The sequence below is a fragment of the Tigriopus californicus genome, chromosome 12, assembly GCF_007210705.1.
Source record: "Tigriopus californicus strain San Diego chromosome 12, Tcal_SD_v2.1, whole genome shotgun sequence".
NCBI classification, from domain to species: domain Eukaryota; kingdom Metazoa; phylum Arthropoda; class Copepoda; order Harpacticoida; family Harpacticidae; genus Tigriopus; species Tigriopus californicus.
The window spans coordinates 12,395,195-12,411,322 of NC_081451.1; the positions used below are offsets into that span (position 1 = coordinate 12,395,195).

General features: G+C 40.7%; 2 protein-coding genes across 2 annotated transcripts; one reads left to right on the forward strand and one right to left on the reverse strand.

Annotated features, from left to right (window-relative positions):
• Window positions 1-7,803: 7,803 nt before the first annotated feature.
• LOC131891364 (uncharacterized) lies at window positions 7,804-8,648 on the forward strand. Its single transcript, XM_059240895.1, has 2 exons — window positions 7,804-8,067; window positions 8,455-8,648. Exons 1-2 carry the CDS (start codon window positions 7,850-7,852, stop codon window positions 8,585-8,587), a joined length of 351 nt encoding a protein of 116 aa, XP_059096878.1. The 5' UTR covers window positions 7,804-7,849; the 3' UTR covers window positions 8,588-8,648.
• A 6,367-nt stretch (window positions 8,649-15,015) lies between these two features.
• On the reverse strand, window positions 15,016-15,865 carry LOC131891363 (uncharacterized). Its single transcript, XM_059240894.1, has 2 exons — window positions 15,593-15,865; window positions 15,016-15,205 (listed from the first exon to the last, which is right to left on the reverse strand). Exons 1-2 carry the CDS (start codon window positions 15,808-15,810, stop codon window positions 15,040-15,042), a joined length of 384 nt encoding a protein of 127 aa, XP_059096877.1. The 5' UTR covers window positions 15,811-15,865; the 3' UTR covers window positions 15,016-15,039.
• Between the last annotated feature and the right edge of the window lie 263 nt (window positions 15,866-16,128).

Consider the following 16,128-nt stretch of genomic DNA (forward strand, 5'->3'; position numbering starts at 1 on the left):
GAAAGGCCTTGCTCACTTGAATATGGACATGTTCCTCGAACTTTCCATCAATCGTTGCAACTATTCCCAGATCTTTTACCGAGGCGACCATCTCTATTGGGTTTTAACATTTCACGGTGGTACCCACAACGCTGATAAAGTTTTTGTGCAAATGCCAAGACTTTTAGTAACGATTTTCTTTGTTATTGAAACAAAAGCAACTACTTGTGTAAAGTATCATGTAGCAGTTTAGCTCAACATCGAATATTAATCCACTTAAAACCTACAAAGAGATAACATTTTTGAAAACGTAATCAATTGATGTTTTCACTTTCAAAGACTGCATTTGCATCAAATTTGACCACGAATCGCTCCGGTTTAAATTAAAGCAATTGCCAAGAAATATAATCATTCTTTGCAATGCCGAAATAATAAACGAAAATATTTCACTTCTTTGGAACAGATAGGAAGACCAAAAAATAGTTTACAATAAAACGTACAACTTACTTAACGTCAACATTTCACAATTTTGATGCCATAATTGTAAATCGCAACTTTAATCAAGCTTGATCTTGAATTCTAATAGAATTATATTAACGTTGAATGAAAACATCGCTAGTACGTAGAAATTATTCCTTGCAAAGAGGGACAAATTTGAAAATTAAACTGTTACATATATCGTTCAAACACTTTAGGAACATAATGGAATAGCGTAGCTTTTGGCACTTAGCTAAAACGAAAGGCAATTTTACATGTTTTGTGAGTTTTAAGTGACATTTTTACTACTTTTTGCTTTTAAACATGTATATTTCACAAAACTTATTCCTTTCGTCTCTTTGACAAAGAAAAACATATCTATATGTCTTGGCATTTGAGCAAACACTGAACCAGAAAATAAAACCACCAAGAGTTATCTAAATAGGTCGGCTGTTTGATGCCCTTGAGTTCAAATGTCCTGGCTTTAAACTTTTCACCATTCAACTTCTTGTTTTTTCACCTACCCAATCATAAACCTGATCTTAATTGTTTTGTAGGTCTGAAGTATCACAGGAATTTCTACCAAAAGCTAACTTAGTATTGTGTTTTCCANGCCCGAAAAGGAGTCCAACTCAGCTTCATTTCCCTTGATCTGCAGCCTGAGGTACCAGTCAGTGAACCGCTCTCCAGGGCGCTGGTTACACGTAAAGAAATTGTATCTCCTAGTGAGAAGAGAGGTTTCTTGAAGAAATGTTTGACGAATATCATCAACACATTGTTGAATGGATTGCGGAGGCGAAGAGGCCCTATGGACATTTGCTGCTGAAGTTTCAAATCAACCCAAGTTCGTAAATATCCCCTCTGCTCAGCCAAAGGAAGATCCGCCATGCTATTTGAAGAAAAAAATATGTCAAAGTTCTTGCGCCATGCCCGAAATTCAGACAGTGTTGCATCCGATGAGAGGCGTTGGGGTTTTAAGGCCTCATTAATCTTAATGGATTGCGACGATCGCGGATTATTCATTGCCGACGAATGCCGGCCGTCATTTGAGGCAACGATGAGTAATTTCTTTGATAAACGGTCGACAGTGGCTGATGTTGTTGCCATCTCATCTTCAAGTTTCTCCAATCCACCCTCTGGGATTAGTGAGTATGCGAATGTAAGAGATTCCTCAGCCTTTAATTAAGCCTTGTCTATTCGAGTCTGGAGGATCTGGGCTCGTTGAATTAGTCCCAAAGGAATGGGGTCCGGAAGGTCTGACAGAAAATCATCCATGGAGGCAATTGTACGGGTCAAATGGCCCTTAAAGGCTTGAAAAGAAGCAACAGGCGAATTCAAGGTCGCCATTGAAAACTGAGGTAGTTGAAGTAGAAATCAAATTATTGAATTGTTTCATGGTCTTTCAATCCTGCCGACTGTGCCATGTTCTATTTTGAAACTGTCTTGCTCATTTATGTCGATCGTAATTGACAGCAATTCACATATTGGTAGTCAGATGGCACAGATCATAACAGAACCTAAGGTTTGTCAGGTATCGATCGCAAAAATGGATCAAGATTGCGTTTAAAACTTCATAAAGGTTCATTGAGATCGTAGAATTGTTGGAGAGCTTCTGGCAACAGGTTAAACATGAGAGGGCCTTTGTTCAAGACAAAACCGGCCATATTTTTTTTCAAGATCTTATGTCCATCAAATTCACTCAATGTCGAATGGAACAGCCATGAACTACTGTATACAGTAGTCCATGGTACAACTAATGCCTCTTCTATCGCTCAATGTGTGCTCAACTCGTGGGTTGTGGCAAAGTCCATGGAGGCATTTAAACATGTAGATAGTTATATTTCGCTCATATCTTCGTTGGACACTCTATAGTTCCAGGGATTGGAGCCTATCCCAATGATTTAATTTGCTCATGCCTGTAATATTTTGGGTGAAACTTCTTTGCACTCTTTCAAATCTTTTTTAACCTGCTGCGGTCATGGGAATCCAAGTCAGGGATATATTTAGCAGGAGCGGCTGAATAATTGATTTACATGAAGGTTTCATAGCAAATGGGAGTCGGGGTTTGAAGGTGCGGTATATCCATCCACATGTCTGAAAGGCCTTGCTCACTTGAATATGGACATGTTCCTCGAACTTTCCATCAGTCGTTGCAACTATTCCCAGATCTTTTACCGAGGCGACCATCTCTATTGGGTTTTAACATTTCACGGTGGTACCCACAACGCTGATAAAGTTTTTGTGCAAATGCCAAGACTTTTAGTAACGATTTTCTTTGTTATTGAAACAAAAGCAACTACTTGTGTAAAGTATCATGTAGCAGTTTAGCTCAACATCGAATATTAATCCACTTAAAACCTACAAAGAAATAACATTTTTGAAAACGTAATCAATTGATGTTTTCACTTTCAAAGACTGCATTTGCATCAAATTTGACCACGAATCGCTCCGGTTTAAATTAAAGCAATTGCCAAGAAATATAATCATTCTTTGCAATGCCAAAATAATAAACGAAAATATTTCACTTCTTTGGAACAGATAGGAAGACCAAAAAATAGTTTACAATAAAACGTACAACTTACTTAACGTCAACATTTCACAATTTTGATGCCATAATTGTAAATCGCAACTTTAATCAAGCTTGATCTTGAATTCTAATAGAATTATATTAACGTTGAATGAAAACATCGCTAGTACGTAGAAATTATTCCTTGCAAAGAGGGACAAATTTGAAAATTAAACTGTTACATATATTGTTCAAACACTTAAAAAAAACAGTTTTAAGCGACATTTTTACTTCTTCTTGCTTTTAAACATGTATATTTCACAAAACTTATTCCTTTCGTCTCTTTGACAAAGAAAAACATATCTATATGTCTTGGCATTTGAGCAAACACTGAACCAGAAAATAAAACCACCAAGAGTTATCTAAATAGGTCGGCTGTTTGATGCCCTTGAGTTCAAATGTCCTGGCTTTAAACTTTTCACCATTCAACTTCTTGTTTTTTCACCTACCCAATCATAAACCTGATCTTAATTGTTTTGTAGGTCTGAAGTATCACAGGAATTTCTACCAAAAGCTAACTTAGTATTGTGTTTTCCAAAAAAAGGTCACTAGTTTGAAAGAAAACCATTCTAAATTCAGAGGACAACAAAGAGCTCATCGCGAGTAGTTTTCATTTTGGACATCTTTGAATAGTTTAGCAGAACATTTAGAATAGAGCACATTGTCATCACCCCCTCAATAAGCCAAATATATTGTTACACCCTCTTTGAATTCAGATTCAGTTGTCATCATATATCCTAAATTGCAAGATTCAACACTTGCTTCGCGTTGTAAACTGAGGAATTCCTTTGAACACTTGGTTGTTTTTAAAATTGGAATTTTCAACTTCTTGAATGTTCTTCTTATTCATGGGCAATACTAATGCACTGTAATGGAAAGAGTACGTTCATGAGAAGCGCCATCTAACTTGCGCATGGTGAAACGGCTCAAAGTTCCCAAAGGGACGAGATAACAGCACAGTTTTACCAATTTGTAAATAGCTTGACACAGATCTCATATTTCGGCGAAAAAGGCTGTTCTGAAGCCCCAGAGACTTTGCTGATAAAGTGAATGTTTTTCTTGGGTTTATGAACAATTCATTGGCCCTCAAACATGATTAGAAACTGAGAGAACCAATTGACACATTCCTGACACGAATTGAATACATGAACCCATATTATGACGTCAAATAGTTGGGAACAAAGAAGAAGTCCTCAATTTTTGCCAACCTGCTAAGACCTTACGGCCAGTCCAGCCTGTTTTATGGTGGCCTGATTAGACAGATGAATAAGGAGGGAGTCAGGAGATTCTGTCAGGGTCACTCACATTTGGTTTCATTTGGTTGAAATTCACAATTAGGGTTCAGCGGCCTTACTTCGTAAAATGTAAGCTAAGTGAAAACAAAGTCTGTCATGGATTGAAAGCGCAGGCAAGTAAAGTCAAAGGAGTAAGTAAAAAGTAAAAAGACGAATGAGGCAGGAAATTCAAACTGAAAAACTGAACAGATATCGCCATTTTCAAGGTCAAAGTTTCAGATGTCTGAGAACATAATTTTCAGATGGATGAAGAGGGTGTCAGGAGATTCTGTTAGGGTCTCTCACACACAGTTGGTTTCTTTTGGTTAAAATTCACCATTTCAAAACAGCTGAGTGGAGTTATCCTTTCAGGATCTTGTTGTCCTTGACTTTCAAGTTGTTGGGTTTAACCGCGGATTTCCAAAGATTTGAGTCCAATTCTTCAGCCAAGGAGTGAATCTTAGATCGAGAAAAGGACGCACTATAATACACTTGTTTCACTCCCTATTCACTCCTTGGCTAATAAAAACTTGGTTCTGGACTGCGAACGGAAGCCTAAACCGTTCACTTTATTCCAAATGAGCACTTGATACGACCACAAGATCATGTTCAATAGATGGACTTGGCCAAGTTTGAGTCCAACGCTATGCTTAGGGAACTCAGGAAATATGATCAAAGCTATGTAGTGAACATTCCATGCAATTCCAAAATTCGGCCTGCTCATGATCAGCAACATAAACTTTTGACACCAAACCTTTGAATCGAACAACTTTACAATGAAATAATCTAAAAATGACCAGCCTTTAATTGAGGAGATCTACGTTTCTTATGTTTCTACATTATCAGAAAAGTGGCTCAGAGTCTCACTGACTAAGAGCAGGTCGATTTGTTGAAAAGCTCGTTCGCAGTCGGTATTTCTAGAAGTCCGTGGTATAACTCATTTAGTTTTGACATTTTTCACTGCGTGGCCAGCCAGCCAGAGTACTTGGTTATGTGCCAAGCACCCATCAATATGTCACTTCAAACAGATTTTGATATCGCAATCAAAAGCATAGTATTACAGCCAGTCTCTCTTCTTCTTATACTGACTATACAAAGTTAGTTTCTGGTAGGAATGGCCAAGATTCCACTAGCCTTGCAAAGGACCTAGAAATAATCTATTCTTGGGTTACTAAGAGTAATATGACCCTGAACGGAATGAAATTCCGCTCAATGACCTTCGGGTCAACTCCTTTGAATACTCCACACGTAGATAATGGAGGTAAAGATATTGAGCAGGTCTCATCTATGAAAGATTTAGGTGTATTCCTCCAAAATAATGGAAAGTTCGATGAGCATATTCAGTTGAAGGTGGGTAAGGCTTTTCAAATGTGTGATTGAATATATCGCACGTTTAAGTCCAGAGTCAGCATCACAATGCTAACTCTGTACAAGTCGATTGTTCAACCACATCTTGAATATGCTTCACCCATTTGGGCTCCAATAAGTTCAGCAGGTTTGCAAAAGGTCAAACAAGTCCAAAGATGTTTCACTAGGAATATCACAGGAATGAGAGAGCTCTTGTATTGGGAGAGACTAAAAAGTTGGGACTGTACAGTGTTCAGAGAATAGCTTTGTCCCATTCCAAGATTTAGGGTCAATTCCAGTTACCATAGAGGCTTAATGTGCATTTTGAGAGCTGCTTCAAGTTCTCGAGAATCCAGGCTAGTTCGAACAATGAAGTCCACATCTCTTCCCTCTTGGGCTCCCTCATTGTTTAATTTGCTTCCTTTTATATTCGTTGGGAATACGTTGGCCTTGTTGATCCGGTTGCATTTTTCAAGTCAGACTTGGACAAATTTTTAGATAGCATTCCAGATCAACCCTACATTCAAGGACTAGCTCAGTCTGCCAACTCAAATTCGTTGGTCGACCAAATATCATATAAAGATTGGAGGTAAAAAATAAACCAATTATAACCTTTCATTTTAATAGTACTGAGGATTACATTCCCTGTAGCGGTTAGAAAACCCCGTGAAAACCCCAGCCAAGAAAGAAGAATCAGCATGATTTTATTAGGTTTTTACGTTCAGTATATCGTCCTTTCACGTGAGAAAAGCCACAAACCACCGACTCTTTTGGACGTTATTTTAGGTCTGCAAGTAACCTTTTACGAAGCTGCAAATTTTTTGCACACTTTTCTCTTCCTGTTGGGAAATGCCAGGCGTTTCATCGTGCGTATAGTAGTTCACGATAATTAAGTACTCTATACACCCTGAAAGAGCTACATGGTGCTCCACATGAATGCTCTTTTTTTTATCACAGAACACTAGGTAATACGACACGGGCAGTCAAAAAAAATTCAATTTGTGCTAAAAAGTGCTAAGTAGACCTCGAGACAGAGTTGCATTATCGGCCGAAGTAGGGATTTCTAAAGTTGGGAAAACTAAAAGCTAAAAACATTGAAAAAGTTGCGAAAATGCTCAAAGGAGGCGCAAACATGCAAAAAAAGGAATGTGCAAAATGTTGTTACGTCGCAAAATGGTCGTTTTTTGGGTCCCTTTCAGGCTCTTTGCTGCATTTTTGCAAAATGGCAAACGCTCAACTGAATTTCATGGCTGATCATTGAGCTTTTTCATTTTATGTAGAAGAAATTGATCATTCTTTCTTGAAATCTTTGACCTTGAGACGCTTTCTTTATTTCATGCGGATATTTAAGGAAACTAGAAATTTGGCACGAAAATGTTTTTCGATTACAAAGCCACGATAAATCAAATCGGTTTTTTTAGTCGTCAACTTTTTCTTTCAAGGCCCACTGATGAGTCAGGAGAATTTGGATCAATTGCCAAGATAGTTTCTTAATGTGATGGGTTACCAGGATTGTTTAAACGTATATGAATTTATACTCAAGCCGTAGCAAAACCAGAGCCAACCAATTGTTGCTCTTGGTGTTTGAAAGGAAAATATCGCTTCAAAAGGGACACATCATTTCTGAACAGGTCTGGGGAGTTTCGAAAATAAAAAAGAACTCTGAAAGATCGCGTAATTCTGCAGGCACCTCGTAGTATTTTTTTTCAAAATGAATATCAATTTCTTAAAAATTGGATTGACGTTTGCAGTTGCAGTAGAACAGAAAACAATGATCGTCAGCCTTTGAGACAAAAATATGAAATACTTCGTCTAAAAGAGAAAATTAAGTAAAAACACCCTCAAAAGCAAAATAATTTTCTAGTCGTTATATCCAACTTCTCTTTTAAGGTCTACAGTGTTTTCGGTGCTCAAGTCGTCCTTAATTCCCTTAGTTTGCCTTGTTGAACCACCCAATGCATATAATTCTACCACTCAATCATCCAAAGCCTTAGAAATACAATTAGGTGCAAAGTAAGTAAGACAGAGTAATAAGTAAGTTAAGTAAGAATAAGTGCATTGTTACCATGAATGGAGACTGTTTCCTGAGTAAATAGGCATCATAACAGATGCTCTCCTAAAGTAATGGTTAGCCCCAACCAATATAAAAAGGCCTCGTTCAAGTTCAATATCATGTCAATCGTCAGAATTCCAATCACCAATCAACATGAAGAACTTGATCTTTCCCGTTATCGTTGCCCTCTTTGGCTTTGCCCTCATGACCTTGGCTGATATGGGAGATCTGGAAGCCGAAGAGGCCAAAATCCTTGAAGACTTTGAGAGCGGCATGTTCGACGAGTTCATCTCAATCGAAACGGAAATCAATGATTCTGATGTGGGCGCTGATGACGAAGACGGCGAAGATACGGATGGGTCTGAAGACAGGTAACAAATATAACGTGTACCTCGAGATGTGTCGATGTAATTGAGGGATTTTTTAGGTTGGCTATAGTAGTTTCTAAAACACCTTTTTAATCATGTCCATTTTATAACTTTCTCAATAATTGCAACAAAAAACAAATGGAGGGGACATTTTAGTTTTGTTTTATTTCGCGACTTTCTATCCTCAATAAGAGATACAATCAGACGGAAAAAGCTCGAGTTGCAAAACATTATGCATGGAGTTCTAAGCCCAAAATTCGTTTGGCTCGAGTGGTTCAAGCACACTTAAAGTGAAAACATCCAAGAGGTGTCCATGAGTGTAAATGTCTTCGTTTTTGCGTCCTCAACATCATCTAAGACAGATTTCTTGCACCCCCTCTTGTTCTTCAGATTGTTCCTTGGTGGTTGGTGTCGCTTGAAATGTCTGCCCAAATGTGCTGCCGCTCCCAATGGCACGTGTACTTGCACCAAGATGTTCCTTGGCATCTTCCCCATCTTTTCTATAACCATTACTTGTGTATAATACCTTTTTCCTTGCCATCAGGATCAATTTTTATTGAACTAATAAATGCACAAATACAGGATCTTTCAAAGTTCAATTTTGGGGTGTCCAAAAAAGTGGGCCGAACTGATATCTATCAAATGAATATTGAAATTTATAGGATTTGGTATTTGGTAAGTGCATTGAAATGGTGGTTTGTGACTAACATGTACTTCTGACTGGACTGGTTTATATCCATTTGACTATAAGAATAACAATAACGGTGCATTCCTCACATGGAGGGCGGATTCCTCTGATGGAGGGCGGATTCCTCTGATGGAGGGCGGATTCCTCTGATGGAGGGCGGATTCCTCAGAAGGAGTACGAACCCGTGACCACAGATGGTGGTGTCGACCCGTGATCCCTGATGATAGAATAGGCCCGTGAACCCCAGATGGCCCGTGATCGCCAAGTGGCCCGCAATCCCCTGGTGGACAGTTATCCCCAGTGTGCCCGTGATCCCTCAAAGGATCACCCAGTGTGTGGGAAGATGCGTTGAGCTTGATTGTTGAGCCCATGCTCCTGTTCATAACTCGCATTATCTATTGTTATGAAATAAATATAAACCAGTATAATCAATGTTAGGTGGGCGTTATAAAGATTAGCATGAGAGTGATAAAAAGGATTAACATTTGACATTGCCGGTTTTGTGACAATGCGTGACGTCGGAGATAAAAAATGATATAACTAAAGAAAAAAATGAAAGTAGATCAGTCCAAGTTTGAGAAGACCAGCATGAAAGAAACACGCAGATGATTCCCAATCCGTCCACTTCCGCGCGGTGGTGGTGGAGCCTCATGGGGAGGATCAACGCCAGAAGCCATATCAGGAAGGATATGGGGTTTTCTGAGCACTAAGGCCCTGGAAGAAGCGGAGAAATCGGCGATTGCGTCGAATTTCAGTGTTAGGGGTAATGATCACGTAAGATCGTCCATTTGGATGAATATCCTTGATTTGCCCACCAAGTGACCACTAAAAGGAGATTGATAGAGGAGAGAGTCCCCTAAAGCAAAACGTGATAGTTCTCTCCCACCAGTTGATACAATCAACTTCCCCCGGGAAGTTTCCCGCGCAGCAGCAAACTCAGCAGTCGGAGCAGTATGTGGATGAACATCAGGAAAGCATCTCCGTAGATGTCTGCCAAAGAAGCCATAGGCCGTACTAAAACCATCTAATGGCGGGGTGAGCGCCATGCATGTAAGGCCGTGGTAAATGCCTTCTCCTTTAGATCAACTTTCTGAAGTAATATCTTCATGGATTTTACTACGGATTCGGCCAATCCATTGGATTTGGCATGGTAAGGTGAAGATGATTGATGGCGGATGTGATATTCCTTACAGAAGCCCTTGAGATTCTGGCAAAACTGAGACCCACCATCACTTTTCAACCACAAGGTGAAACCATAGTCCCAAAACCATTGAAGAAGAACATAACAAACAGATTTGGTGGAAAGGCCACGAAGTCGAGACACAAAGGGATACCCACTATATCTGTCGACTATCAGGAGATGATGGTGATGTTCCGTCTCAAAAAGATCCACCAAGACCTTCTCCATGGAAAAACTCGCAACACATCAACCTGTATTGGCTCAGCTGGTGAGGATGGCAAGTTTCCCAAACAGGCTGGACAACTCGCAACAATTACTCGAATATTGTTTTCCATATGCGGCCAAATGTAAAGTTTTCTTGCCAATGTGTTTGACTTTGCCATTCCAGCATGACCTGTATGTAACGTCGATAATAGAATGGCCCGGGCAGTTTTAGGGATGAGGAAGCGACTACCATGTAGATTAAATCCCTCTTCCAGGCAAAGCTCGTCAAAGAAGGTCTTGCATGGGCTCAAGGATAAGTCCAAAGATCACGACTTGATGTAATCGCAAAGGTGAGAATATTCCTCATCAATGTTTTGGGTAATGATTTCCAGGACAGGATCAGCCGCATCAATTACCGCACACACACAGCGATGTTGATGTCTTCATCTGACGGGAAGAAATATACTCTACTCAGCGCATCGGCAATCAGTGGGATTGAGTGGTTGCCAACGTAACATCAAAGGTATAGTGAACCAAGCTCTCCCTGATTTGGTTTTGTTGGTCGTTTGCCAGGGAAGCAAGAGCTTTCTCAAATACTCCTAACAGCGGTCAATGATCTGTCAAAATGTTGAATCCTTTGAGTACACGTAGATAAAAATCACATTTGACCACGGACCAAAGGATAGCTGAGGCCTCGAGCTCAATAGTGGCATAATTCTTCTGGGCGGCTGAGAGAGATCTTGATCCACACTGGATTCGACTTGGCCTCCCCCAACCGTCACGTTGTATGAGCGCATAGCCAAGGCCATGTAATCGTGAAACATTGGTCAAAAGTTCTGTTTTGAGCTTTGGGTCGAATGGTTTGACAATGGAGGGCGAACACAGAATGTCTTTCACACGTCGAAACTCAGCCTCTTGCTCGCTTAGCCAAAGAAACGCATTATTCTTTTTCAGGAGTTCTCTGATTCTGACTGTGGCATGGGCCAAGTCTGGTAGGAATGACCCCAATTGATTGGCCAACCCGAGAAATGAGCAAAGATCGGATATGGATTTTGGGGTTGGGAAATTGCTTCTGGATGAAAGTTTTACGAGGTCAGGGCGAACGCCTTCTTGACTTACTACAAGTCTTGCAAACTTTTTGGTCTGCCCGATAGTTAGCTTGTCAAGCAAAATGCGTATGCCTGCTTTTCAACACCGCTCCAAGACAACCCCTTGTCTTTGGAACAACATTTCACGGGTAGGAGCCTGGATTAGCATGTCGCCCACGATCTTTAAAAGCCAATCCAAACCTTGAACTGCCGCATCCATTTGAATACAAAACTCATCCGAACTTGAGTTGAGGCCCATGGGGGCGCAAATGTATCGATATTTCCCTCTGGCAACAAAAATGCTGTCAGCAGGGAACTTTCATAGTCGATTGAGACCTGAAAATACCCATGGACAGCATCCACCTTTGCAAACCATTGTGATTCCGGTAAAATTTGCCTGATGAGATCTGGTGTCGCTGAGAATTCAGATGCCATCGGTATTGGAACTTGTCTTGCACTTGTTACCTTGCATGGTTTGACCGGGATTGAATTGTTAAGATGGATCTTCTTTGGCGGTCCTTTAATTGTTCCGGATGCTTCTCCCAATGAGTCCACCAAGACGTCCAGGTAATCATCTTGATTTTTTAAATTGTATCTACCTTCAGTAATACGTCACTAAAATCTCCTTTGATTCTAGTGACAGTATTCCGTGAATGCCGTCATTCACGCCCCGAACACGAGGAAAATCAGCCGGGAGGATATCCATCACTACCACATCACCAAAAACTAATCAACATGGGTTTTTGAAGATCCGGAGAAACGATTGCCGACACATTGATAAAGTGATTGGTATGCAATGTGGCCAGACCAATATCCAACGAACCCGTGTTGGAGATAGGAGATCCATTGGCTGCCACTACCTTTGTTCCAGAAGGCTTAAGATTTATATCCCGTGGTAAGAGCCAACCAGGAAAAACTGTGCCGGTTGCACCCGTGTCTAGAATCACTTCAACCTCTTCCTTGTTTCCCGTTGTGAATAAACAACTAAAAGAGACTTTTGAAGACTTTCCCTCCGTCATGAGAAGCAATCCTTGATCCAATGGGATTGCAGAGATGACTTCCTTTATGAGTAAAACTCGATCATCCGACATGCTCCTGTCCTGGCGTGGCCTTGGGTCGGGTGAGTATGAGTACCTGATGTAGTCTCTACCTTTTCTTCCACCAGACCAATCACATTCCCGGCCACCCTCTCGCTCGCGCGAACCATTGCGTACTCCAGAGCCTCCTTGCTCCCGTGAGCTATCACGATCTCGTCGAGGGTTCCTGATGCCTTTGCGATCCGGTGAGTCCCTACGGAATCTTACTCGTATATGACCCAGTGATCCACATCCATTGCAGTCTCGTTCAGTAACAGCTGCAATGCGTGCTGCACTGCCAACTCAAGGTGTCTCTTGCAGCTTCAAATGCTGTGCCCGTAGCAATATTTTTTTCTAAATTTGGATTGTCTAGCTCGAGCAATCTCAAGAAAAGGTCGCTCTCGTGCTTGCAGGCCATGGTTATCTCGAACATATGCATTCAATCTACTGAAAGCTTGTCCAACTTGGCTTCATCTCCAAGAGCCCATAGTTGAGTGTAGAAATCGGCAATACGTTGATTTGGCTTCTTCTTGATTTGCTTCCAAGCCAATCTCCTCCCAAACAAGGTATAGATCTCCAGGAATCTCGTTTCCAGCGCAGTGAAACAACCCTCAATGCTAACCACATCTCTGAGACTTCTGGTCATTGAGGCTAACAACTCCCCTTCAATTCGACCCAATAAATAGGACTTGTACTCAGTTATGTTCATTGGATCTATGTGAGATGCTCCATAATATGCTTTGAATTTTCCACCTATACTTTCATCTCGGGGCGAGAAAATTCCATGGTTAAATTTGAAGGCTTCAGATCACTGGCAACTCTGAGCTGTGGGGGGTGTTTGTCCAAGCCCATCCGGTTGGGAGACGTTTCCCGTGCTATCGCTAAAGTTACAGTTTGTATCAATATGCCGAGAAGCTTCATGAACGAGGAGCTAGCTAGCATGGCTAGCTACATTTTGCTCCTTTGTTGCCTGGCAGTCTTCATCAACCACGTTGGCGTAGAGCTCGCCAATGGCGACGACCCTTTTTTGGTGCAATCAAACCCTCTCTCGAATCATTTTTTGTTCACGTTTTTGTTGTTCACCGTATCCTCTAGCGTCCTCCTTGCCCTTGTGAAGTGTCCCCTCTCTGTCCTTATCGAAGACCGGATAGATGTCATAATGGACGGTGAAGTGGACAGGGATGAGAGGGTAATAATGGGTGTACAAGTCTTTATCCACGGGGAAGGCGGTTCTACTCTGACTATGCCATGTAATGTCCTTATGGCAAGTTAAGAATGAAGGTGAACAATTAGACGATTCGTGATTGAATGACTCCTTTATTGAGACAGAGAACTCTAGAACACGCAACCAAAAATAGTGATAATAGGGTCAGATAGTCGGGAACACAACAATTTATATTTGGTGTGATCAAGGAATAGTTAAGCTAACAAATGCTTTCATTTGTTCAATGATTTTTCTCTTGGATTTATGTCATGGTTCGGACAGCAAGGTCCTCAAGGGGGAGCAAGGTTGGAGAAAAAAGGGAGAGTAGACGCCCTGCATTTTGTTTTGTTTTCCTGCCGCTTATTTACTTCTTTGGGTTTAAGTTGCCACTTTATGTAACTTAGAGCTTGACTCTCTGATGTGAGGGACAATAGTCACAATATCATACTCAGGAAAGCACCATCAGGGTCAGATTATCGTGATTTATTGTCACATTGAAGCCAGATATTGTTTCCTATCTATGGTCATCCAACCAGAGTTGTGACGTGAAGTGAAATTGCTCCTAGTTAAATGCTTCGAGATAAAGTGGCATTTGTATAACAGTTTAATGGAATATTTTGGAAGTGCTCCATTTCAGGAGTTTGGAAGTGATCCTCATTGAGATTTTTCCAAAAGCCATGTGAGTTGTCGACTCGGGAACTCATTGAATCGCTCAAGAATTTGCAGTTTCAATGTCTCAAGTGACAGACAAAGAATTTGACCAAGAACATGAAGGTTCTTACTGACATCTCTGCCTTTGTGAGTGTTGGAACGCGGTGAATTCGAGTTTGTCATCTCGACCACAAAAATGAATTGCTTTCTTTAGGGGAAGAGGGACCATTTGTAAATCTCTTATGATGAGAGGGCCCTAATTTGAAGAGCGCATAGCTTTGACCCCTTCTATCCCCTGTTATGTTGTCAAAAACTTATGTAACTGACCAACAGCAGCCAGAAATCACGAATTTCATGCAGTGTTTGCTACATTACTTTAGCCATATCTCCTAGGTTCCCTAAGCATGGTAATGGGCTCAAGTTTAGCCAATATGTATTCCAAAAGATCTTGTGACCATGTGGAAGATGTGTGTGGGTCGGTTGAATAAAGAGAGCCGTATCGTTCACTTAAAACATATATTTTGTTCCCCTTCCGAGTGGAGGTTCAGGCCAAGATGGCGAAAAGAATGTGAGCCTTTTTTACGAGCAGAAGCGCGCGCTCAAAAGAAAGGATAGATTTAGATCATACCACCGTGGCTTGCCTTTTCCTAATGCCAATATGAAAGATTGAGAAGACCTAAATGAAGGTATTGGTTCATTCTCTAAAGAATTCTCACATTTAAAGAAGAAAAACCGAGTCACATGTTTCTTGATCCTCGATTTCAAAAAAAAAAAAAAATCATTTTGTAAGAGACATGATACGTACTATAGTTCAGAATGGGTCTGGGGAATTTCATCCACCAAAGATGAATTTTGAAAAATCCCGCACTTTTGCGTTTATTAATTCATTGAAAACAGACTGCCATGGTCAAAGATATTATGCACAAGGAATGGTATATGGAAAAGATGGGGAAGATGCCAAGGAACATCTTGGTGCAAGTACACGTGCCATTGGGAGCGGCAGCACATTTGGGCAGACATTTCAAGCGACACCAACCACCAAGGAACAATCTGAAGAACAAGAGGGGGTGCAAGAAATCTGTCTTAGATGATGTTGAGGACGCAAAAACGAAGACATTTACACTCATGGACACCTCTTGGATGTTTTCACTTTAAGTGTGCTTGAACCACTCGAGCCAAACGAATTTTGGGCTTAGAACTCCATGCATAATGTTTTGCAACTCGAGCTTTTTCCGTCTGATTGTATCTCTTATTGAGGATAGAAAGTCGCGAAATAAAACAAAACTAAAATGTCCCCTCCATTTGTTTTTTGTTGCAATTATTGAGAAAGTTATAAAATGGACATGATTAAAAAGGTGTTTTAGAAACTACTATAGCCAACCTAAAAAATCCCTCAATTACATCGACACATCTCGAGGTACACGTTATATTTGTTACCTGTCTTCAGACCCATCCGTATCTTCGCCGTCTTCGTCATCAGCGCCCACATCAGAATCATTGATTTCCGTTTCGATTGAGATGAACTCGTCGAACATGCCGCTCTCAAAGTCTTCAAGGATTTTGGCCTCTTCGGCCTCCAGATCTCCCATATCAGCCAAGGTCATGAGGGCAAAGCCAAAGAGGGCAACGATAACGGGAAAGATCAAGTTCTTCATGTTGATTGGTGATTGGAATTCTGACGATTGACATGATATTGAACTTGAACGAGGCCTTTTTATATTGGTTGGGGCTAACCATTACTTTAGGAGAGCATCTGTTATGATGCCTATTTACTCAGGAAACAGTCTCCATTCATGGAAACAATGCACTTATTCTTACAATTGTATGTCTAAGGCTTTGGATGATTGAGTGATAGAATTATATGCATTGAGTGGTTCAATAAGCAAACTAAGGGAATTAAGGACGACTTGTGCATCGAAAACAATGTAGACCTTAAAAGAGAACTTGGATATAGCGACAATAAATATCGGCCC

What these genes read in the sequence shown, in the direction of transcription:
- LOC131891363 (XM_059240894.1), bottom strand. Translation starts at nt 15,810, where the DNA reads ATGAAGAACTTGATCTTTCCCGTTATCGTTGCCCTCTTTGGCTTTGCC. An exon ending in ACGGATGGGTCTGAAGACAG is followed by an intron (nt 15,206 to 15,592) that starts GTAACAAATATA and finishes CTTGTTCTTCAG; the next exon opens with ATTGTTCCTTGGTGGTTGGT.
- LOC131891364 (XM_059240895.1), top strand. Translation starts at nt 7,850, where the DNA reads ATGAAGAACTTGATCTTTCCCGTTATCGTTGCCCTCTTTGGCTTTGCC. An exon ending in ACGGATGGGTCTGAAGACAG is followed by an intron (nt 8,068 to 8,454) that starts GTAACAAATATA and finishes CTTGTTCTTCAG; the next exon opens with ATTGTTCCTTGGTGGTTGGT.